Here is a 25,479-nt window from a genome sequence, read left to right as displayed (position 1 = left end):
CCGACTCTAGGTAGTACATTTGGATATGGGGTGCGGTAAAGTTGGCGTCTATTTCAATGTCGTATACTGTTTTTTCACTGCACCTGGGACGAATGCCAACAGTCCGCTGCGGCCCGCAACAGTGTTGAAATATTGTGGAGCAAACCAATCAGGCCTATGGGAATCATTGGGTGAGTAGTATCTTTGGACTTGGGTTTCAGTGGATTCTTACAGAAAACCAAGTATACCTTTGGAGAGAGAAGGATGCAAATCAGGAATTCTAGATCTACGTGGAGTGTGCAGTACGAATGGCGAATGCCTGCGCCACAAAAAGTCTCGCTCAGCGAAAGGTTGTGGTAAAGAAAGCCGTTTGTACGATCCAGTTCTTATTCCGAGGAGGAAAATGGTAGCACCCAAAAGATCGTTTGGGTGCTTGCATCACACTCAAAGGTTGGCGAGAATTGCCTGCAGCGAGAAACAAACTGGAATCAAATGTTTGGGAAAATAGACCGGAGGACTTAGGACATAATTTACGGGAACAATAGAGATAACACTGATCACTCCGGGAAATTCGAACGGTGAGGGGAATTGCAATCGCTGGAATTCTTAGCTCCAAATATTTCATTGTGTGATCTTCTATCCAAAGGTTTGCGAAAATCAGGAAAACCAGGTGTTTCAAGAGAAAAACCGCGAGACCAGACCAGCCAGAAGACCAGATATTTATGGTGACTGATGAGTGTGATTATAAATTTCGGGCACGTCGAGTGTTTTTATCTTCAGACACTTTCGTATGGTTCAAATTGGGTCGCTGAGACGCTTTGTCCGGATATGAGTTTTCGTCTGTTTATGTGAGAAGAAGTGACAACGGTCTGGGTTTCTTATAGGATCACGAGTGACTGAAAAGTACCTCGGAAGGTTGCGCGTTCCCGTGTGCATTTGGATTCTGCTTTTAGCGATTGAGATGTGGCTGGTCATCGCATTGCCAGTGGTTAAAATCAAGCTCAAGAGTATTTTGCCACGACACAGCGTTTACGGATTAAGTTTTGGTCACTTGTAAGAGGCCGGGTCAAAGATTGAAACAAAGTTTAGCTAGTTTTGAACGCATTGGGGGTGAGTATGGTTACGCGCATCTACAAAAAGACATCGGAGAGAGCTATACACGTAGATGGAGGTGATATTTTGGAGTCGACGATGCCCGATATGAGTTAGCACTCTGGTATGAATGTTATTTATTGAAAAAATATAGTTTGGTCGACATTTTATGGAGACTTGCGCATTTTGGGAATACGCACTGTGGCACAGTATCATCTGACGAGTACGCGCTCGCTTAGAATGCAGCCAAATGTCAGATGTGAGGGTTGAGCAAACCTTTTGGGAGAGCCATAGTTCAAAAACTATGCGGCAGTGGAACATGGGGTGTGACATACGGCGAAAAGAATAGTTTCCACGTGGGCTTTGCTTTTGAGTTGCATGCATAAGGGTGACGTGGTGGTCGAATATGCTTGCACTAGGCGCGCGTTGTGTTTACAGCCTATGCATAAACACAGAGTGTAGATCCAGAGAACCCTAGATGAGCTAGAGGGTGATGATTGCGAAGTTTTATCCGTTTCTGCTGCGTCATTTAAATAAGAAAGAAGTAGAAACAGGAGCAACACGGGTTACTTTGTTGGCATCAGATGTGGCTAATAACGTGAATTCAAGCGCATATTTTTACACCTAGCCGCTGCCTTAGAAATCCGATGGGTAGTGGGATAATTCATCAGATCAGAGTCACAATATACGATATTCTTTGATTTCTGACAGAGGATTGAAAAGAACGAAGGTTTGTGTCTGTAGGTCCGGAGCTCTGGGTGTATCCAGTTTGGGTCATGGCGAATTATTGGGCCTAAACCGGGACTGAGGAGGCGTGATGATGTTTGACGTCCGTGACGGCAAATTGGAAGATCAGCTTGCAGATTGCCGTGCCATACATATACGAAGGACCGGAGGATGAAAACTGGCCAGAGACGAGCAAATGAGTCTTAGAATACCTTGAGATCCAGTACAACCATGCTAAGTAACTCTTGAACTGCTTATACCACGGCATTTTTCAAAAATTCGGGAGGCTAATGCCGCTCAAACGGAACAACTCGTTTGCTACAACTACCGTTACTTCATTTATTTAGCCCACTTGAGATAGACTCAGGATCGATAAAAAACAAGTGGCACCTAAGTCAGCATTTATAGAAAAAACGTTTGCCGGTTCAGTCTACGAAGCAGGACCGGAGCGGTTTTTGGAAGCACTTGATGCAAATCTGAAAACTAAGCTGTGGCACAGTATCATCTGACGAGTACGCGCTCGCTTAGAATGCAGCCAAATGTCAGATGTGAGGGTTGAGCAAACCTTTTGGGAGAGCCATAGTTCAAAAACTATGCGGCAGTGGAACATGGGGTGTGACATACGGCGAAAAGAATAGTTTCCACGTGGGCTCTGCTTTTGAGTTGCATGCATAAGGGTGACGTGGTGGTCGAATATGCTTGCACTAGGCGCGCGTTGTGTTTACAGCCTATGCATAAACACAGAGTGTAGATCCAGAGAACCCTAGATGAGCTAGAGGGTGATGATTGCGAAGTTTTATCCGTTTCTGCTGCGTCATTTAAATAAGAAAGAAGTAGAAACAGGAGCAACACGGGTTACTTTGTTGGCATCAGATGTGGCTAATAACGTGAATTCAAGCGCATATTTTTACACCTAGCCGCTGCCTTAGAAATCCGATGGGTAGTGGGATAATTCATCAGATCAGAGTCACAATATACGATATTCTTTGATTTCTGACAGAGGATTGAAAAGAACGAAGGTTTGTGTCTGTAGGTCCGGAGCTCTGGGTGTATCCAGTTTGGGTCATGGCGAATTATTGGGCCTAAACCGGGACTGAGGAGGCGTGATGATGTTTGACGTCCGTGACGGCAAATTGGAAGATCAGCTTGCAGATTGCCGTGCCATACATATGCGAAGGACCGGAGGATGAAAACTGGCCAGAGAATAGCAAATGAGTCTTAGAATACCTTGAGATCCAGTACAACCATGCTAAGTAACTCTTGAACTGCTTATACCACGGCATTTTTCAAAAATTCGGGAGGCTAATGCCGCTCAAACGGAACAACTCGTTTGCTACAACTACCGTTACTTCATTTATTTAGCCCACTTGAGATAGACTCAGGATCGATAAAAAACAAGTGGCACCTAAGTCAGCATTTATAGAAAAAACGTTTGCCGGTTCAGTCTACGAAGCAGGACCGGAGCGGTTTTTGGAAGCACTTGATGCGGCACCTAAGCAGCATTTATAGAAAAAACGTTTGCCGGTTCAGTCTACGAAGCAGGACCGGAGCGGTTTTTGGAAGCACTTGATGCAAATCTGAAAACTAAGCACGAATTAAGGCACTAAATGTAACTTACTGACTGAAACTAGGGGAAATTAACAAGAACTCGCACGAGGGAACGGCGTGGCAGATATATGACGCATTGTGAACAGGCTCATCCTATTCCTCTCCAGCGCCGGTCGGAAAATGTCGCTCGGGTAGCTGTCTGCTGCGCACTCATCCCTGTGTGCTACCAGACACACCTTACCATCAAGATGTGCTCTCCATCAAGCTCTCGCCCTCACCCTCGGATCGCATTCCAAAGTTAACGAGTACCGTAAACAATCATTCCGCTCTTCTTGATTGGCTACGAACCCCTGTCATTTCGCGAACCAATCACGTATAAGATTGCCGCTTGGGCCACCGCGGAGCTCACTGACGCCTCGGTCTCAGATGGATTTCAATGAGAACTTCGATGACAGCGACAGGCTTACCGTCATGCCACTGTGAGTTTTGCTTAGTTTATTATTACCCCCGACGTCCTTTCATGTACGAACCCACATACTGTGACATTTACCTCAGTTCCGTGGAGTTAGCCTGTCCTGGATGTACAGTGCATTCATTGGTATATGTGCACACGAATGGGCGCATAACCAGGATAGAGGATGGTGAACCGAATTTTCTGCACCTAGGAATACCAGGAATGGATAGAGAGAATGAGATAATGGGGGTATGCGTTGGAGGCGATGGCCCAGTCAATGCACTTGCAACAACATGTTCTGTTTGTTCGGCATTTCAGGAAGTGAAGCGGAGGCGATAGCTTTGATGTAAGATGGCTGCCAGCTACACAACATAAGCATCTCCTTCAGGGTCACCAAACATGACTGATTTGACCATTGAGGGCTTCCATTCTTCGTCACCGACCCATATAGTGACCGCCTCTGGGTCCTCTTTACATGATACATGACTGGGCGGAGAGAGCTCGATATAGCTAGGTATTTAAGGTGCCAAAGTATTCACCGCAAGGTCAGTGGTTCGAACCCATCACTTGCATCTCAACTAGCCAGTCTAGACTTGGGCAACCCGGCAGTATCTAAGCCCTCGAACCTGCTGCAGGTGGCATGGCAGCTGGGCAGGGTCGTATGAGGCGAACGGTCCTCTCTCTCCCTCTCATCATCATCATCATCATCAAAGACAGCGACATCGCTGTTGGCACTGATGCTTTACTGCTGTACAACCACAAGGTTCGTCTATATACAGTATACATATATAATTTTTAAAAGCCCTACAGTGAAGAGAAGAGAAAAAGAGTGGGTGAGGGAAAGGACCTAGTGCTGGCCTTTGTCAAGCATACTGAAGTGCCTACACCTCCAACCGCTCAACCAGACAATCTGGAAATAAACTGACAGCAAGAACGCCACTGACATCAATTAGCCGCCATATCTTGCAACGTCTCCAGCCGAACACAGATGGGATCACGGGGACCCCATCCTGGAAGGCGCACAACACCAACAACACCCAAACTTTTCGTGACCTCTTTGACGCCTTTCTACCAAGTCCTCTCTAGTCTGCTAACTGCATGGCCTAACACCGTAACTTGTGGGATGTGATCAGCTGACTTATCGAGGGGAAAATACATTTCCTGAAAACTACTTGGTGTACCTCGGCACCGCTGATCTGATGTTCTCATCAGGTCCACACTGCTTCCGCGGCACTAATGGTCAAAAATTTCCCCAAGATCTGGACTCAGCGGCCAAATGTCTAAATCATGAATTAGGGCAGATTGAAGCGCAGCAGTGTAACTCGTAAACCTGATAGCCAGAATGGTGTCACCTCGGAATAAAAGTGTCCGGATTTTGCAAACACTGCCCCGGTTTTCCTGATCAGGGAAGTAATTTCGTCTGTCACAAGTCAGCGGGGATCTGCGCCTCTCTCCGAGCAGACAAACTTGTTTTCACCTGGAAGCAGAGGACTTAGATTTGATTGCACCCTTTTGAAGTGTAAAGCGCATGCCTAGCGGGGATGAGATGGCCCAAGTGGGTAGAGCGCGAATTTACTGACCGGAAGGTCCGTGGTTCAAACCCGACCTCCGCCATTCGACCCCCTATCTAGGCTTGGGCAACCAGGCAGTACCCCAGCCCTCGTGCGAACTTCTGGTGGCATGGCAGCTAGGCACCGAAAGTTGGCTACAGCTGAACGCATGTCTGGCCGTTTGGCAGAATTATTTAGGTTAGCCCTCGTGGAACTTCTGGTGGCATGGCAGCTAGGCACCGAAAGTTGGCTACAGCTGAACGCATGTCTGGCCGTTTGGCAGAATTATTTAGGTTGTTTCGAATAGTTCGCTCTTCCAAGGCGTAATCCTAGGAGAGAGACATCGTCATGTTTGCTAGTGGTATTATATAAATTCCTAGTGTGTTTGAGACAGCACGTTCATTACGGAGTTAACGGGGAGGGGCCACAGATGGCATCTTTGTTGAGCACCAGTGACACCGTAGACATTTAGGGTAGCCCATAGAGACGTCACAAAGAGACCGAATCTCATCATGGTGCAGTTTTTTGCCCACTTTAATAACCCGTTGACCCGTACCGGGGGATGCTCATTCAACATACACATAGTCTCTCTAGCAAGCTGGTCAGTAGATTACTGCCCGACAAAGTCTTCAGGCTGGGGTTGGAACAGATTTTCCTTGAAATTGGAGCTATTTGCTTGGCTTCTTACCGACTGCCGCCGCCTTGTGATCAAGCCTTTTCTCTTCAAATATATGGATTACAGAGGAAGGGTGGAACCATGATAAGAGGACCCTTATAAATACCGATAAATGCCACACGTAGCTACACATAAATAAGAAAGACTGAGATGGGCGTTAAATCGGCCTTCGACTAGTTTGAGTTTATATGGGTTAGGGAAGATAGAAGACAGATAGAAGGTTGTCGACGGATTTTCAGCAACTTTATGATATATACATGTATCGCGATATCTCGAATATCGTAGCGACTGAAACATGAGGTGGCCTGGTGCAGCACATTTAGTTGCCTGGAAACATCACAAACGAAAGATTCGGCTGGGTTCTAGGTGAGTCTCTCGAAAAACCAAATTAGTTTGCAAATGAGTGTATATTCGCTAATTTCATGCAATTTGGCTTCAAGTAGAACATAAGGCTGACGGAAACCTGGGGACTGCGCCTACCTGATGAGCCCCAAAATGGGCGAAACCAGTCGTGGGCTGTCTCAGCAACCTTATGAGTAGTACATCACAGATATAAGGAAGATAGAGTTGCGAAGATGGAATGTTAGAAAACGATTTACAACGCTTAGTGGTAACTTAGTGGGGTTAATCGGATAACCATAGACGTGTCATTCAGTTGACGCTTACGGGGAAAGTACAGCAGAAGCAAGCTTCTATCAACATTTTCCGTGGTAGTAAAGTACCATAAAGCAATAGGCGTTACCTCCTGGCAGTGACAAGGGTCATCGATGAGGCCTGCAATTTTGTTTTAAATGGAACCAGGAAAGAATCAGAGGGGACTTCATCTCAACCATGATGGCAGTACTGAGTAAATTTGGGATTTAAAATGGGGAACTTTGTCAGAGGCAAATTATTTGCCTATCAGAGAAGGGTAGCCGACTTTCCTTGATGCTTGCGTCGCGATGACCTTAATTTGTAAGGAAAAGAAAACTCAACAAAAGGTAGGCCGAGAAGGTTGATTGACTAGGAATGCGGGATGGTTGCAGACTCCATCAAGTGGTTTAAGTCAGAAGTGGAGTTGTGAACAGAGATGGATAAATGAAAGGAATTTGAAAGCTTAAACGTTGCTCAGTTCGCAAGCCTCAGTCAACTATGCTGGTAATGTCGGTGTTCAGGATAGAAATTGCTAGTGTCCTTTCGTTTCACAGTTGGAGTGAACCGGAGCTTATGATTAAGAGAAAATCAAAATGTCCTCATCTGCAAGGGCATGAATGGAAGAGGTAAATGTAGACATCCACGTGAAGGAGGATCAGTGTAGTTGAGAGCACAGGTCCTTGAGGATCTCCAGCACTGATTTTCTGACTGTGGTAAATGGCGCCACTCATTCTTTCATAGAGTGATTATGCAGGAAACCTCCAATCCAGGTAATCGAGTCTGGGAATCCTAGCAGCAGGGTCAGTATGCCAATTCCGACCAAGTCCTTCCGATATATTGAGACAGCCATATTCCATTCATCAAGTATTCGGACAGGATGACTGAACGCGCTACATTTAGGCCAACGTACCACCCGTAGAGTAGTGGTACTTCTCTGGATTGAAGAAGAGTGGAAATGAATTCGCTTATACCGTGTAGCAGGTCAGTTGTAAATTTCTGCTCCTTCGAAAACAATAGTCAAGGGTAATTGTCGGATTTGACGCATACCATACCAGTCACCTTAAGAGAATTTCCAGAATATATGATAGGGAGGGAGTGGGTCTTGAGGGATAAGGCAAGTGAGAGAAATTGACCGTAATAACCGGTGAAGGTGCCCGTTTTCAAGAAAGAGGCTTAGAAAGGTCATTTTGACTCCGGTCATAACAAGACTGTTCGTCTCGCTCGTCTTTCGTCGTCTTGTGATTGCCCGTTTGGCATTAACTGAGAAGCGGTAAGCAGAATTCCGGACTGGTACCAACTTCACTGACCAAATCTTCACACTCGTTCAGGTGCTAGGACAATGTCAACCTCAGATACATCACGAAGGTATGAAAGTGGCTACGGGAAGTCTGGGTACTATAGGTGCGACTCACATTCCAGAATGGGATGCGCGTGACGTATTCGGTGCGTGGTTGATAAGTTAAAGCTCGAGATAGCTCTGTTTTTAAGGTGTGGGATTGCTGACCGGGAGGTTCGTTGTTTGAGCCCAGCTTGTCTAGGCTTGGGAATCCTGGCTGTATCTCACCCTTCACGCTTCCTTCTTGTGGCATGACAGCTCTGGACGCTTGTCATTATTTTTTATGGTTGGATATGGTCCAAGATATGGATTTTTATCATTGTTGATGGCCTTGTTGTGTTGTTGGTGTCTGGACGTATGGGAACCTCGGAATGATTGTGGTTGGTTAGTGCTGAGTCCCCTCGCCACCCCCTTTTATAATTTTCTTCACATGGTTCCCAAAAAACTGCACCTGCATGGTAGCGAAGCATAGGTGTTTGAACGATCATGATGTGCTGTCGTTTACGGTGCTGATGCGCTAGCAAGAGCAATCTGTTTTTCCGCTTGCTTTTGAGTGCGAATGCCAAAAGCAGCCAGGTAGATCGGACGTCCGCGCTGGTTGGACAGCAGATGTGACCGAAACCGATAGAAGACGAATCGGCTCATCAGCCTTAACTGATTGGCCAACTACGAGATTATTGTTAGTGGCACGGAGGAAGTGGGAAGTATTTGTAGGACAGGGGGTACAGGCGTCAACAGCAGCCCGACGTCGGTTACCTGCCCTGGTCTACCCGGTAAATAAGACTGTATGGTTGATGACACTACATGGCGGCCGATATGGTGTGAGGTTATTATTGTTGGGGACGTGGACGCCCAAACCTAAACAGGAGGACGATTAGGGTCCCCGTCAACACGTTCAGCTTAAAAGCACGATCGCAAGACAGCGGTATCTGGCAAGGATTGCCAGTGGAGTGCATTAAAAAAGAGTCGCCATCCCTGTAGGATCAGAAGACTGTGTTAGTCAGGTCTCTATCCATTGACTATTCGGGTATCTCACGAACCCCCTGTCGTATAGTTCTGTAGTTGGCGGAGGCAGGTAGACCAACACATCATGGTACAGTCCAGTCTGATCGGTGGTTTTTAAGAAAGGCTCTTCGGTGGTAACTGACAGCTAGATAATCCCACTGAGTCCATGACTGACCCGCGGCTGGTGGCCTCCAAGTTACTCGGTACTAATACTTGGGCTGAAAGTTCATACTGACCACGAGCAAACAATGTTCAGCACACACCATCGAAGAAGTCGTCCTCCATTATCTGTGCAGTGAGCATCAGCTTTGAGTCTACCATCTAACTGTGCTCCCGTGCTTGTTCGTCCAGCCTGCTTTTTCATATCACACCAGGATGGCATGTGTCCTTCTTGGTGACCGGAGCTATCCAGCTTTCACAGTTTCAAAACTGCACTCCGTCGGGATTGTGCTAAACTGACGAAAGCACTGTTTAACACATTGATATGTGTTGGTCTTGGTGCCGCTTGACAACCACACAGCGCAAAGACGACTATTTATTTGAATCCAGTTTCAGAAAGCGTCTGCATCCGCCGGAGGAAGTGTAGCCCCCTCGGAATCGTTGCAATATCTTCAGAAAACTGAAAGTAAGTTTTGGACTATCTTATCTCGTCCTAAAAGATTTGAGGTGGGTGATCAACGTGACATGTTTCGGAGACACAAAATACGTCGACAGTAAGAAGCAAGGCTTTAGCCAGACACCTGTTGTCCAGTTTGAATGAGCGTACGGATTTTAAAACCTGGAATGAGGATCAGATTTTTGAATTTAGTAAAGGATTGTTCTTTGTTTGTCTTATTGGTGAAAGTTCATGCGTGGAACAATGGTTAGGGGACTGGCAGATGGATTGACCGCAACGGGCCCAGTGAAAGGTAGGGTGGGGTTGTGAATGGGCGCCGGTGAACGAAGAGCTGCAGTAGTATATGGTGATTATCTTATCATACTGTCGATGATGATGATGATCTTTTGTTCAGATCAACCACAGAGGGTTTATTTGCGGCACTCTACTTTGAGCCTTTGGTTTAAAAGTTTGATTCACGTATCGTGGGGGATTGTAGGGTTGTGCTCCGGTATTCTGACCAAGCTTCTAACTTCGAACGAAGCAGCACGTGGTAATGTTTTCTTGGGGACTCTCTTCGGAATCAGTGACTCAGTAGTGTGACCCACATAGCTGCGGAATACTGGCTTGGTCCGAGAATGCACGAAGTAACGATAAAGTAGCAATGAAGAAAAGATAAATAAGAGTCGTTCAGCTGCCATGCCCCCCCCCCGAAGTAAGCACGAGCGCTGGGATACTGCTAGGTTGCCCAAGCCCAGACAGAAGAGGTCGGGATGCAGCTGCCGGGTTCTAACCACGAACCTTCCGTTCAGTAAGTTCGCGCTATAACTGCTGAGCAGTCTCGCTCCGAAGCTACCGTGGCTCAGCAGTACCGAGATGACTCAACTGCCGTGCTAGCGGCGTTCACTGCTGTTTATCTGATTTCTCCGATATGATCAATCGGCCACTGAATATCCTAGGTATTGCCAATCTTGACTGATGCCAAGAGATCCGTATCAGCAGGCAACTAGTATGAGGGCGTACAAAAATCCCTCAACTGCCAAATAACGAGAGGCCTAAGGAAAGACTGATAGTTTTGATGGATATTAAAGGCACAGGAGATGGAGAAGGCTTTTGCCGCCAGCGAAAAGCAGGTTATAGCCGAATTAGGTACGGAAACTTACCCCCATTACCCAATGGGACATTAGGTAGGTAAAGGCCGTCTCCTACCTGAGTCAGTGGTTAGAGCGCGAACTTACTGACTGGAAGGTCCGTGGTTCGAACCCGAACTCTGCCTCTCGACTTCCCTGTCTAGGCTTGAGCAACCTGGCAGTATCCCAGCTCTAGTGCTTCCTCCGGGTGGCATGGCAGTTATGCACCGAAAGGGTGTTACAGCTAATGGCTACTTAATCAGTGGCAGGTCCGTTCGCTTAAGCCAATGTACATCTTTCCAAGTCAATAACCCATCGCAAGCAACCAAGACTTGGTCTCATTGATACTGATAGGACTTCTCATCTCTCTGCTCAACTTGGTGTTTATTTTGCAAACATTTCATGTTTCTCGGATGAATATCGATGCAGTTTTGTCGAATATTTGTACCTTGTTTTTCTCGCTGTTTAGGCAGTATCTATCAACATCATCTTAATTAGCTAGTTTAAAATCGGGTTTTCCTACTTCTCATTGGTTAGGTTTTGAGTTGCCGTACGATTTCCTCACGTTTATTGCCCCATATGTAGCGTTGCCTTGTCACTGTACGATACTAACTCTTCTGGTGTTAATGAACCATTTTCAGTGGCGCCGGTCAGGAAGTTGGAAGATCATGCATTCTCCTTACGTTCAAAGGGAAGAAAATACTCGTGAGTCACATACTTTTGTATGATGAAGTCTGTAGCTAGACTGTGGCATTCACCCTGGTCTGCGGAACAAGGAAAGCTTACCGTTCATTGACGCTATCCCAGACCTCCACACGGCGGATCTCATTTTGATTAGCCAGTAAGTGTCGCAAGCATGTAACCTATGGACTATGCTTTCAGCTTCCACCTTGATCATTGTGGAGGACTGCCCTATTTGTTGCTGAAAACTGGGGTCCGCGCAAAGTGTTATATGACACACGCCACCAAGGCTATTTACCGTTACCTTCTGGCTGACTTTGTCCGGGTCAGGTACTCAGTTCATGCTCTAATATATTCCACTTCTCGGTTAGTAATTCTTCAGGCGTTCCTGATCAGTCGTTGTACACAGATCGTGACATAATTGCCAGTCTGGATCGTATCGACACACTAGATTTTCATCAAGAACTGGAGGTGAATGGCATCAAATTTACAGCATTCCATGCAGGGCACGTACTGGGTGCCGCAATGTTCCTCATCGAAATAGCTGGTGTCAAGGTACGCTAACGGTTCGCCAACGGTTTCATTTAGTTTTTCAAGGTGCTCTACACTGGCGACTTCAGTAGGCAAGAGGATCGGCATCTTATGTGTGCCGAAATACCGCATGTTCGACCAGACGTCTTGATCACTGAAGCCACCTATGGGATACACATTCATGATAAGCGTGAAGATCGCGAAGCCCGATTCACACGTTTAGTACATGATATTGTTGGGCGAGGTGGACGTTGCCTAATCCCAGCATTCGCTCTTGGTCGTGCCCAGGAACTTATGCTTATTTTGGATGAGTACTGGGCCAACCATCCGGAACTCCATGACATCCCCATCTACTATGCGAGCCAACTGGCTCGAAAATGCATGGCAGTTTATCAGACATACATCCACGCGATGAATGAAAAAATTCGAAATCAGCTGGCGAACAATAATCCTTTCTGCTTTCGCCATATTTCTAACCTCAAGGCAAGTTCATAAGAATTTTTTCGTGTGTGACTTCAGAGCTTTTTCGTTTTTGCCCTTTTTCAGATAGAAAATACTATTAGACACACTTTTGTATGTAATTTTATCTTGCCGCTAATAATACGGTAGTCTTCTATAAGCCAACTACACTTATAGGCTTACCTCAAGGTGTCAGTTTCAGTTTGTTTTTATTGTTCTGTGCCACGTCCATAGAAGCCTACCCTCATATACCGTCTAATTCTGGGGGTGTTTGTACAAGATTGCTGTTCCAGACCCAAATGTATAGCATTGCACTAGATTGCAGCCGGCGAATTTTCAATAGCTGGGTGTACACGGAATGACGAAATTTTTTGTGCGAATGTCTAAACCTATCATCAAGTTTTAAAGGAGATCGATAAGCTGTGAACAGTGCGCTCGATTGTTACAGGATGCTCTCCCAACCACTTTGACTGGATGATACCAGAAACCGCTTAATCAACAAGTAAAACGATCATATCGTTTGCAACTGAGGCTTATCTCTATAACATGCAACACACATATTGAGCAGTGCTGTCTGTGGGTTGCTGCTCAGCTTTATGATCAAACTGATGTGTGTTATGTTCTCTACTAATCAGTCAATCAACCTTGTCAGTTACACACGAAATTGAGAAGACAAAAAGCCTTGAGGAAATTATACTGCAGCAACTGAACAGCCAATATTGAAATTCGAAGAATCAAGAATGGACTGGAACAAAACAGTCCAATGAAAGGCTGAAATAGAGAGAGAGAAATGTTGAGCAATATGTCCGTTATGAGTGCCTCCTAACACCTCCCCTTTGAAGTCATTGTTCGTACGACTGGAGTTGTGGGTTCAGTTGCATTCGTATGACAGGCTTTCTGATCCGATCGGTCCATCTTCTGGGTGTACAACTTTTGGAAATTTCTGGTTCATTTATCGGCTCTGGAGATTGTGGCTTTTGAGCTAACTCAAATGTGTCGAGAAGAGTCTCCAGTGGAAGAACAGGGTCAAGTGTAGCTGCCGCTGGAAAATAGGAAGCGCGTAGCTGATTGGCATGACGGACCCAGATAGAGGAGCCTACATTTACCTCATAGACAACTCTTCCGGCCCGGCGCACAATTATGCCTTGTGTCCACTTTTCCGCGCCACCACGATAGTCTTTCGCTAGCACAGATTGGCCGGGTATAAATATGTTCTTTGCAGCACCGTGATGTCGGTTGAACTGAACTTCCATATTTATGTTTCTACCGGTTGGCGAATGTGGTGTTGGACGGATGACGTCAACGGGTAAGCGGACCTTCCGGTTCATAAGTACCTCCGCCGGGGACTTACCATGTGGAGCGTTAACATTTGGTGTCGCCCTGTAACTCAGCAGAAATGTCTCGATGATTTCCGGTGTGGTCCCCTCCCCTTTGAGTTTTTGGAGTGCGCGTTTGAAAGTGTCCACAAATCTTTCCACTTGGCCATTTGATTGTGGATGAAATGGTGGTGATCGCACGTGTTGTATGGCAGAAATGTTTTCTGGGTCTAGATGACGACCATTTTCGTCAAAGATAAATCCAAGATATTTGATAGAAGTGAGAAAAAATGCGCACTTCTCTGCACGTAGACGAAAACCATATTGTTGAATCCGTTCGAGTACGCAATGTAAACGATGCAGAAGTTCTTCTTGACTAGAACCTGTAAGAATGATGTCATCCAAATAAGCAGCAACTCCTGATAGACCGTTTAGCATGGCATCCATTGTTTGTTGAAATATTGCTGGTGCAGATTTTACCCCAAATGGCAAACGGTTAAATTGAAACAAACCGCGATGTGTGTTAATTGTCAGAAGTTCTTTGGAGTCATCAGAGACTTCTATCTGAAGGTAAGCATCAGCAAGATCCAGTTTTGCGAAACATCTTCCACCATTGAGCTTGGTGAACAAATCTTCTGGTACCGGCAATGGATATTGGTGAGAGTCTAACACGGCGTTTAATCCAGTGGAATAATCAGCACATATGCGCACCTTGCCATTTGCTTTTTTGATGACAACAATGGGAGCTGCCCATGATGAGTGGTTTACTGGCTGGATAACTCCGGATTGCTGGAGACGAACAAGTTCATTCTCCACAGTTGCGAGAGCAGCAAATGGCACGGGACGCTTCGGTCTGAAAATTGGTGTGGAAGCAGGTTGGAGTTTGAGGCTTGCCTTGGTTTTGGTACAGCATCCAAGGCCACTTTGGAAGACATCGTTGAATTTTGTCTTCAGTGTGTTAGTAAAGTGTTCTGCAATGTCTGAGGAGGATGAACATTTCAGAGTACTGCACACAGATGATAAAGGTACACTGAAAAGGTCAAGTTTCTCGATCCAATCGAGTCCGAGTATGTTTAATTTCGGACAATCGGTGAGATAGCATGTTCCTGAGAAGTGCACATTGTTGAATAACACATCACAAGACAACTTGCCTGTTAGTTTTAAAGTGCTACCAGAGGCGCTTTTGGCCCGATGGTGCGTGGAGGATAAAACAGGTTTCCCAATTGATTCCCAAACTGAACGTGATATTAATGTAATATCCGAAGCTGTGTCAAGCTGCAAACGGATCGGGAAATTGTTGATGGAAACTGTTATGTATTTCCTGCGGGATTCAAATTCAACTTGAAACGTAGCAAACAGAGAATTGGATTGTATTCGTTGCTTGTACGTCCGCCTTTTGATTGAGTCTTTCATCGGACTGTTATCGTTCTTTGGGTTTAATGGTGATTTGGCATTGTGGGTACGGCAAAAGCCTTCTTTATGGCCCCAACGATGGCATGCTTGGCACTGATGTTTCTTGAATGGACAAAAACGTGCATAATGCCATTCACCACATGACCAACATGATGTTGGTGGCTTTTTTCCAGGAGTGACAGCGGTTCGCTTCAATGTCATGACGCTGCTGGAAATAGGCGATCGCGACTTTTGCTGTACCATTGCGGTATCATGTTTGAGATTGCGCAAGCGCTGGCATTCTGTGGTGAGGTCTTTCACAGTAATGTCTTTTTCGTGCTCAAGTTTGGATAGCAATCGCGTGCGAATATCTGATTCCTGAGAAGATTGAAGTCCAGCGACAAAAATGAGGCATTTGAACTGATCTTCTGTAAGCGATTGCAATTGGAATTTCTCACATTCGCGATTAACGATACCGGCAAAAGTAACGTAATCGTCGGCCTCACGCTTGGCCAACTTGAGACAGTTGTATCGGACATTAAAAAGTGAATGTTGGTCACCAAAAATTTCGCGAAGTTGGTCCACCGTCTGCGCAAAAGTCAAATCTTTTGGGTGTTGTGGAAGGATAAAGTTGGTGAACCGGTCGTGTTCGAGGGTTCCAAGTTTCCGTACCAAGAGACGGGATTTCCACGCATCATCTTTGCCGGTGAACTCATTCAAGAATGTATCCTCCCAACGGCTGTACCACGAATCAAAGGTGAGACCAGATGCTGGCTCATAGTGAAATTCAGTTATAGTTGCAGCAATGGAATCCGCAAAGGATAGTGAACTACCACTTTGAGATGAAACTGAAGTTTGGAGATTGATGACTTGAGTGAGAGACTAGATAAGCCGCAATTGCGATTGTTCAAATTGCGCTTGTTGTTGTTGAAGGATTGATTTCAAATCCTCAGCTGAAATTGACATTCTTGGGTTCGTGAAGGGTTCCCGTCGCCAGTGTTATGTTCTCTACTAATCAGTCAATCAACCTTGTCAGTTACACACGAAATTGAGAAGACAAAAAGCCTTGAGGAAATTATACTGCAGCAACTGAACAGCCAATATTGGAATTCGAAGAATCAAGAATGGACTGGAACAAAACAGTCCAATGAAAGGCTGAAATAGAGAGAGAGAAATGTTGAGCAATATGTTCGTTATGAGTGCCTCCTAACAATGTGTAAACAAGGTCTATACGTGAAAGACGATGTTGTCTGATGTGCGTTTGTGCGTGAACGTGGATATGCGCTTCTGAACCGAGGTCACTTCAACTGTTGGCCTATAAAGACTGGAATGAGCAACCGCATCGTTCCCGAGGTCAACAGAAATTGCAGATTTTCGTCCATCCCAACACGGTGATGTGCCGAAATATTGGTATACCGGATGAGTTCATCCGTTGTTGATTCGGTGGCTGTTGTTCTGTTCGCCGAGCTTGGCAATTGACTTGCTAACATCTCGTCACTGTACGAGGAGACATCATTAATGCGCAGTTGAATGGCCCACCCAGTCGAACATCTGACCATTACAGTCAGATTTGGTTAAATACCTGAGCAGAAATTAGCAACTGGTGAAGTATCATGCGTTGCCTTCCATTCGAATTGAGAAGACTGATTTCTTTGTAATTAGATGAAAGTAGAATATAAGGTTGATGGAAACTCTGGGATTGCGCTTACCTGATGAGCCCCAAGAAGAGCGAAACCGGTCATGGGCTGTCGAAGAGTTTTCAGAAACCTTGTGAGTGGTTTCCTTTGTAAACGTCATAAAGTTGGGTGAAGCTATCTTGACACAGTTAAACTTTAGGTCTATTGATGCGTGCTTGATTCTCATAACTCCGTCACAGGGCGCACGATGTGTAATCTATTGAGTGCCGAAGAATAACGGGCGCGCGAAATTGTTTCATAGCCTGCCAAAATCTCTGTTATTCGACTAGTTTGTACAGTTTATCACAAGCAAATGCAACGTGCATCTGTAAGAAGCTATGGCGAATTAAGTGGAACTCAATAACCTTGCCGACTGTTTTTCAGGCGCTTGTGACGCGGTAAGCATACTTCACACAGAGGAAGCTCATAACGTTAGTTGCTTTTTAGACGTGAATTTGGCTGGATATGACCAACCTCCGACACCTATGGCGCCGAATGACGTCAGTTTGTCTGTCAAGGGAAGAGTTTATACTGCGGTAGTGCGATCCATACTGCTTTGGGGATCAGAAACGTGCCATCTATGCGCAGTGTTTGCCATAGGTGTTCCCAAAGCATTAGCCAGGTCTGGTAGGAACGTCGGATTAGTAGTACTGAGGTTCTCCAGATGGTCTTCGGATAAACGAATTCTCCCGCGATAGCTTAGTTTCTCACGCTTCATAGTCTGCGCTGATTGGGACCGTCTGCCTCACGGAGCTCTTTTTTCGAGCCTGCGCTGAGTGAAAGCGAATGATAGGTGGACAATGTATAATCTGGCAATGAAGTACGAAACCACTAACCAATAAATTTAGTCGGGTGGGCAACTGTCGCTCCCTTTCAGTGTGTAGCTACCCCAATCCCGAACAAACTGAACATGCCTTCGCCCCCGAGGTTTGGTTGTACGTCGCACACTCCCGTTTTCCGGCGATCGAAACTGTAGCAGCTGGAACCAATGTGCCTATGGTACACGCTTTATAGCTGATAGATTGAATTGGATTGGTTTGGATATGGCCTCCGAAATTTATATCATGATTTTGATAAATATTTATATTTCCAAATCGAGAACCTTTGTGGTTGCAAACGCATCGTTACATCCTCACCTCCCAGAACGGCTGTTATCACAGCGCTTAGACTCGTAGCATACGCTTGTACTATATGACTTCCATGAATTCTCTGCTTTCAGTGATTACTCCATAAACCTCTCTGCGAAATGTCCCAATATGGTAGCAGTAATCCAGTAGACAGCGCGAATTTTCTGTTTTTTCTCTCATGTGTACGAGGTGTACACCAGATTTCTTTCCAGTAAAGATCAATGACCACTCTAGTTTCACCTCTGTGCCAGCTTTGATGAAAGATAGGAAAGATTCTGTCTGTTGTATATTTTGCACACGAACTCCAAGTTAAACGTGCTATCGTGTAGTTATGAATGGTCTGAAAACGTATCTCACGAGAAACACGTGTTTAAAGGGTGCGATACCAACTAACGATAGCGAGACGCACCTGTACAAGCATGTCTCCAACGTCTTTATTCCTATAATCATAATGACTTGTCCTAAAAATATCATAGAGGGCTATCTGTTACTAGCGGGGGTGGAATGGCCCAAGTGGGTGGAGCGCGAATTTACTGACCGGAAGGTCCGTGGTTCGAACCCGACCTCCGCCTTTCGACTTCCCCTATCTAGGCTTGGGCCACCTGGCAGTATCCCAGCCCTCGTGCAAACTTCTGGTGGCATGGCAGCTAGGCACCGGAAGGGTGTTATAGCTGAACGATTATTATTATTATATGTTACCCGCGAATGTGTTTCTCGAAAGCCTTGTGAGTTTTTCCGAACAGTGTTTGGGTAACTAATGTAACACGGCATCTTTGGTATTACTCGTAAAGTTTTGTCTGGTTGTCGGGCCCAGGGTTTGTGCGGGTAACGTCGTGACAAAATTGTCCTGACATCGTTGGTGTAACTCACCGAGGTCCAGTGTCACAAAAGCTTTGTGTGAAGTCTACGGTTGTTTGCAGAGTGCCAGCCGACAAAAGTTACTATCAAATATGGCTGCATTTCATATTGCACTGTGTTATTCGGAGATAAATATCAAGATCAAGTTGTGGATGTATGAACACAAAGTTCTTTTGGTAAACAGAGGAGGCTTCTACGCATGCGTTCGATGATTTCGGTTTCAAAATCGGCTTCGGCCAAAGGTCGCTACTCGTTGAATTTGGATGGATTGTTTCTCAGGAGATTTGCACCCTATTACTACAGTACCCACCTAGTTGGGACCATGCCATACTTTTACGAATCCTTCTTTAGACCCCAGGAAATCAGATCAAAAAAGGGTCTAACTGTTGAGGGTAGAGCTGATCTGGCATATTGGCCAGGGAAATGAAGCGAATATGTCTTTCCCTCTACTGTAATTTAACCGGAAGTGAAACAACAACGGCGAACTTGTCTCGCTTAGCTAATATTCACAGATTGGTTGATGAGACTCTCAAGGGTAGCACTCTTCAGCTTTACCTGCTGTTTCATCAAACCGAGATGGCCCAAGTGGTTAGAACGCGAATTTACCGACCGGAATGTCCCTGGTTCGAATCCTATCTCCGCCTCTCGACTTCCCCTGTCTAAACTGGGGCAACCTGGCAGCATCCCAGCCCTCGTGTTTCATTCGGGTTGCATGGCAGTTTGGCACCGAAAAGGTGCTACAGCTGAACGGTCTTTTTTTCATCAAGCCTTCGTAGACTGAACGCAGTCGCTTAATATTTGGGGTAGGATAATTGCTCCCGTATTCTGCTAATCTCAACCTACTGGAGTCATTCTGCGATAAAAACTTTTAGTTAGTTTCCCCTGGAGGTTTTAAGCTTGCTGGAAGTTGCTTATTCAGAATTCACTAGGCAGCAAACAAGTAAAGGTTTATTTTAGAAACGCAGCCTGACTGATTTTTAGCGTATTCTCCAGCATGCAATACTCACCAACGGTAGATGAATTAGGCGTTCCAGATGATGAGGCTTTTAGTTCAGACTGTTCGGCTCTACCGAGTATGCTGACAGCTTCTGTTCACTGCGACTCGCCGCACTTGAATGCTGGTGAACAGTAAGCTGGCGTTTGAACCCTGTGTTCACATTATCCGAATCGTACCTGATCTACCCATCGCGGGTGGAACTGCCGTGCCAATTATTGCGTGATCAAATTGGAACTAATTCCCACTTTTTTCCTTTCGTGCCAAACTCTAGAGTATTGAACACTTTGATGACTCGGGTCCTTGTGTAGTTATGGCAAGCCCGGGTATGATGCAATCTGGAATGAGTCGCGAGTTGTTCGAGAATTGGTGCACTGATAGGCGTAACGGGGTAATTATCGCTGGCTACTGTGTTGAGGGGACGTTAGCCAAACAAATTCTTTCCCTGCCCGCCGAAATTCCCACAATGTCTGGACAGACTCTACCGTTGAAATGTTCTGTGGACTACATCAGTTTCTCAGCGCACACCGACTACCAACAGACAAGTGCATTTATTCGTGAGCTGAAACCTAACTACGTGGTGAGTACTGGTTTCTTTTGACATGCCAACCTGTTTTTGAAATCTGCTTCATTCCAACTTAGATGAGACTCTCAATCGGTTGTAGTGACCACCCTTTTCAGTAAACCTGATTCAGGGCTTACGTTCAGTTCCTGCAAGGGTCGATCTACGCATCTCGACGAACAGGGAATTCGCGACACTGGTCCCCCATTAGGGACCACTCGTGGAAACTGTCCCGACTCTGGGGCCTGACCAACCCCCTTGTTCCATGTTATATCCGAACGAAACTTAAATCACATTCATTTTTAAGGAAGTCTTCTCATGTTTTATGCCATCCGTCACTTGTTTCATCTCGTTTGAAATGTACTAGCCGTAAAATGGAAAGGTACTCGTTAATTTAGATAGATATTCCATGACATTTCCCGTGGTCCTAAAATCACAAATTCATTTTAAGGAAGTCTTCTCATGTTTTATGCCATCCGTCACTTGTTTCATCTCGTTTGAAATGTACTAGCCGTAAAATGGAAAGGTACTCGTTAATTTAGATAGATATTCCATGACATTTCCCGTGGTCCTAAAATCAGCCGGAGGTCATTGTCTCAAGTTTTTTAAGCTATATGATTGTTCACCCTGAGGTTCATTATCTCGTAAAGATTATTTATTACAGAGTGCTAAACTCAACTTGTCCCGTAAACCAATGTGAACATGTAGTTGAGCACACAGGGGAACCTAACTTCCACCTCGCAGCCACGTATGTTGATGGAATACACATTCAGTGTTCGAAACTGCATGGAGCCAGGTTACATTTTGGTGCTTCCCGAGGCTGGATTACTCGGATAATCTGTTTGTGTTTGTGTCAGTGTGTAAAATACTGAATATCTTGAGGAGAATTTTCAGATGGCTCAGTGGTTAGAGCGCAAATTTACTGACCAGAAGGTCCGTGATTCGAACCCGACCTCTGCCTCTCGACTTCCCCTGTCTAGGCTTGGGCAACCTGGCAGTATCCCAGCCTTCGTACTTCCTTTGGGTGGCATGGCAGTTAGGCACCGAAAACCAGAAGCTGCTGAACGATCCATTTGCATGCAGTGTTACCGTAGCCACTTGCCAGCAGTAGGAATTCTCCTACTGGAAAGACAATTAGTAAACAAACTACATTGTTTTTTCTCGAGCTTTCGGTTGTGCAGTGGGGACTTTCATTGAAGAATGTGTCCAGCACCAGAAGCTGCATTGGTTAGGCCATGTATTGCTTATGCCGAACAATTATTTACCGAAGAGAGTGCTGTTTTTCGTGCCCGATTCAGAGTGATGGAAGCAGCGAAGTGAATAACCCTTGACCTGACAAAGGGATATGAAACAGATTACGAAACGTTTGGGTCGGTTCTACTCGCCTTCCAGGTTGTGGATCGTTTGATCTTCGTTGCGTATGGTTTGAGACTACAAGATATGACTGCCAGTCGATATAAATGGAGTCTTTGTTGTCAGTTTCTATCCACATTGCCTGAAAAAGTGTCTAGAAATGTAGGCAGTTCGGAATGATTGTGTTAGGCTAGCACAAAGTCTACCTTCCAGTCTACTTTTATTTTCAAATAAATCGTGACTATGCGGCAGCAAAGCGTCATTGATGAAACCTTATGTCATGCTCTCGATGAGGATGTTGGCGATGTGGTAGATGTTCGGAACCTGACCCCACTTGTTTCGTTTCCCTATATATTTCCTCCGATTTTGTGCTTCTCCCGGAATCACATTCGTTGGCGACGGTGGATGTAGCGGTTAGGTTGAGTGTGTTGAGGTCAAAGCCGCGAAAATACAACCTTACTCCTTCACCACAGGGCTACGTCACAGCCGAGAATGGCGCAGACGTTGATCTTATTGAAGCGGTTGATTTCCTGTCTGACTACTGACGTAGCTCTCTGTCTTCATCGCAGTTTCTTGTTCTCTCAGCAGAAGTTTGTCTTGCGAATGCAGTTCTTTTGTGGCTAGTATATTTCTGAAAACGGGGGTGCCTCTGTTCAAGCGAATTGTATCGTTGGAGGTTGGGTGCCTGGTGTCTTCGCCAATTGACTGCACCATTCGCGTTTGTTTTACTCACTTTGTTCCTGATATTTTCCCATTTATCGCAACTCTTCAGTTGAAGGAGTTTGATTTTTTGACCTAACAGGTTTTGTGTTGCAGCCGAAGATAGCATCTTACCCCGGAGTTCCTGATACCGTACACTTGAATTCAGCGATGAATACGTAGCTTAGGTTTCCATTTCTTTCGGTATTTCGTTTGTACCGCCTTCAGATTCTTGTTTTCCTGACCTGTCCGACGGCAGCCGATTTCCTACGTTCCGTTTGAGTTGACCTCATACCATTTTTAATCCAATACATTGTATACTGTGCTTCTGAAAGGCAACCATTGCGTGAGACTAAAATAAGACAAATAGGAAGTGAGGATGTTAATATCAAACGTCTTTACTGATTGGGCTTCACTCGATTTTCCCTGAAAGTATTTAGAAGCTCTCCATGAGATAGCACATAACCGCCGACAATACCCAACTTATTGTCAATTGGTGAACGAACTCCTGTACGAGCATACCAGTCCTTCCAAAACGCCAGAAAACCGTTTCCTTGGTTCTTTTGAGTTACAGGACAGTATCGATATGTGACGTCGGTTGTACTTGTTATCGTATCAGTGTGTGCTATGGTGTAGGATGTTTTGGCTTCATTTTTTTAATATAACGGCTGATCGGTTCTGTACACGTCCTTACTTTTCCCATATGTCCGCCTAGATTCTCGTACATGGAGAGCAAAACGAAATGCTTCGCCTGGCAGGTGCTCTGCAACGTGAATACGAAGACGATGACACGTGTTGTTTGGAGTTGTTTACCCCCAAGAACTGCGTACCCGTTAATCTACGTTTCCGTGGTGAGAAGGTTGCCAAGGTCTTGGGCAGCTTGGCCCGGAACCCACCTAAAAATAATCAGTCCATTTCTGGAGTTTTGGTGAAGAAAAATTTTGCCTACCACATTCTCACACCGGAAGAACTTCCAAGTACGTCTGGATTTTAGGTCAATATGGGGTTGGTATTGACCTGACCCTTAACCATTCCTTATTTGTGGATCTAAGCAGTGGGAACTCAAAGCTGAGTTTTCCTACTTGAGTAGTTTTGTTCGATTTAATTAGTCCATTTGACTCAAAATGAAGGTGGTCTTTTGTACTAACAGTGGCGGAGAATGGGATGAATCAGTTGAGGCAGAATGAATTCACATCAGGTTTTCCATTCTGTGCTTCTTGGCTGTGTTTTGACGCTACACCACCGGAGAGAGCTTAATTCACTTTTTCTTGAATTGTGCAAAAGCGTAGAAGGTAATTAACTAAAGATAACTCGATGGTTTAAGCGCGAACTTACTGACCGGAGGGTTCGTGGTTCGAACCCGACCTCTGCCTCTCGACTTCCCTGTCTAGGCTTGGGCAACCTGACAGTATCTCAGCTTTCACGTCTCCTTCAGGTGACATACCTGCTAGGTACCAAAAGGGTGCTACAACTGGACGATTATCATTATTACTGTAAGCTTCACAGAGCAGACTGGTTATTATTTTTTTTACCTTGAAGCTACGTTTCAGACAATCGGCATCCAGTTATGTGACCAAGAATAACACTCACTTTCATTAGGAAATGAAATTATGATGGCGAAGCCCGAAAAATTCAGTCGACTTCTGTTCAGACAACCCGCGTTCAAACCCTCAAGGGGATTCTTCCGCGTTGTCTGCCATCCCCTGTGTTGTCAACATGTTCCGACATTGAATACGCGACCCCCTGAACCAGAACCCAATGCTTCGTTGGAGAACTATCGCGTTACAAACGGAGTGGTTCCTACTGACCGGAATTCGACTCATCAGGATGTTGCTCGTAAAGCACGCTGAAGGATGGGCAGACTAAAACACCGCATAATATTGTGTGGAAGTAACATTTAAAGCGTTCCAATGGCCTGGCGTGTCTGTGTTTCATCTGCGCAGATCCTTCGATGGACATTAGAGTCCAGATACTTAGGTGTCACGTGCTGTTCGCATTTCATAGTGCCAGTTTTCGGTTTGGGGAAAAGACCTACAGGCAACTCCGCGCAGCTCAAAGGTTCGTCTAACCTCTCACTCGAAATCTGCAGCTGCAGCTGTATTTTCTACAGATGTTTTCAACCCCATTGGACCTGCACTGTGTAACTATACGGATCCCGATCGCCGGTGCTCCTCGCTTTCTCTTCAGAACTATTAGTTGGTCGGCGTTTGGTAATCTTGGCGCCGATGAAGAATGCTCTGCATTGAGTTGTGACCAGACTGTGTTGTACGACGAGTAGATAGTCTATCACGCAGATCCGTCAAAAACCAAGCTGGCTTCCGTCCTGCAAGAGGTTGCGTTGATCATATCTTCACCCACCGGCAAATTCTGGAACACCGACTGCTTCCAGCAGCCAACAATGGTTGTGTGTTTTTATCTGAAAACTGCCTTTGACTCTGTGGACCGCCAAGCACTATGGCAGTGTCTGTGCAGCAAAGGTATCCCCCCCTAAATTCTTGACCCTTATTAAGGCGCTGTACGCCAACTCCCGCGGTCGTGAAAGGTCTACGGGAAGCTCTCTCCTGAGTTCACCACATCCAGTGGTGTCCGACAGGGTTGTCCTCTTTCACCTTTCCTCTTCAACTTTGTCATTGATGCGATCATGGAGGACTCACTACCAACCTCTAATGCCTGTGGGGTCGAAGTGCTCCCTGGGCCTCCGCTCACGGATATCGAGTACGCAGACGACATAGCTCTTCTGGGATCTGATTCCGTAGTAATGCAAACAATATTAAATAATCTAAACAATTCCGCCTCGCAGTTCGGCATGCGCTTCACACCTGCAAAGTGTAAAGTGCTACTGCAAGACTGGATGGGCTCGAACCCTAGCTACATGCTTGCGGATGATCCGATTGAGGTAGTAGACAAATTCGTTTACCTGGGTAGCTGTATCAGTCCCGGTGGTCTGGCGAAAGACGATATTTCCATCCGGACTGGGAAGGTCAGAGCAGATTGTGTGAACCTGCGTCTCCCGTGGCGTAGGCGTGACATCAGCTTCTCTGTCAAGGGTCGAGTTTACAATGCTGCGGTGTCCCGAACATAACCCGATGCGAAAAGCCATCAGACGT

General features: G+C 45.7%; 1 protein-coding gene across 1 annotated transcript in view; it reads left to right on the top strand.

The window, feature by feature from the left end:
* Positions 1 to 3,731: 3,731 nt before the first annotated feature.
* The window catches only part of T265_00534 (hypothetical protein), a gene marked incomplete at both ends in the record, with an annotated part of 31,778 nt that continues 10,030 nt past the window's right edge, over positions 3,732 to 25,479 (top strand). The window contains 4 exons of the mRNA XM_009164338.1: positions 3,732 to 3,824; positions 11,366 to 12,419; positions 20,033 to 20,338; positions 23,088 to 23,349. Coding sequence (XP_009162602.1) covers positions 12,048 to 12,419; positions 20,033 to 20,338; positions 23,088 to 23,349 — 940 coding nt within the window. The remainder of the gene's footprint in view (positions 3,825 to 11,365; positions 12,420 to 20,032; positions 20,339 to 23,087; positions 23,350 to 25,479) is intronic.

The sequence above is a fragment of the Opisthorchis viverrini genome (genome assembly GCF_000715545.1).
Source record: "Opisthorchis viverrini unplaced genomic scaffold opera_v5_5, whole genome shotgun sequence".
Classification (NCBI taxonomy): Eukaryota; Metazoa; Platyhelminthes; class Trematoda; order Opisthorchiida; family Opisthorchiidae; genus Opisthorchis; species Opisthorchis viverrini.
Note: the sequence above shows the minus strand (reverse complement) of the source record. Positions and strands in the feature narration are given on the sequence as shown.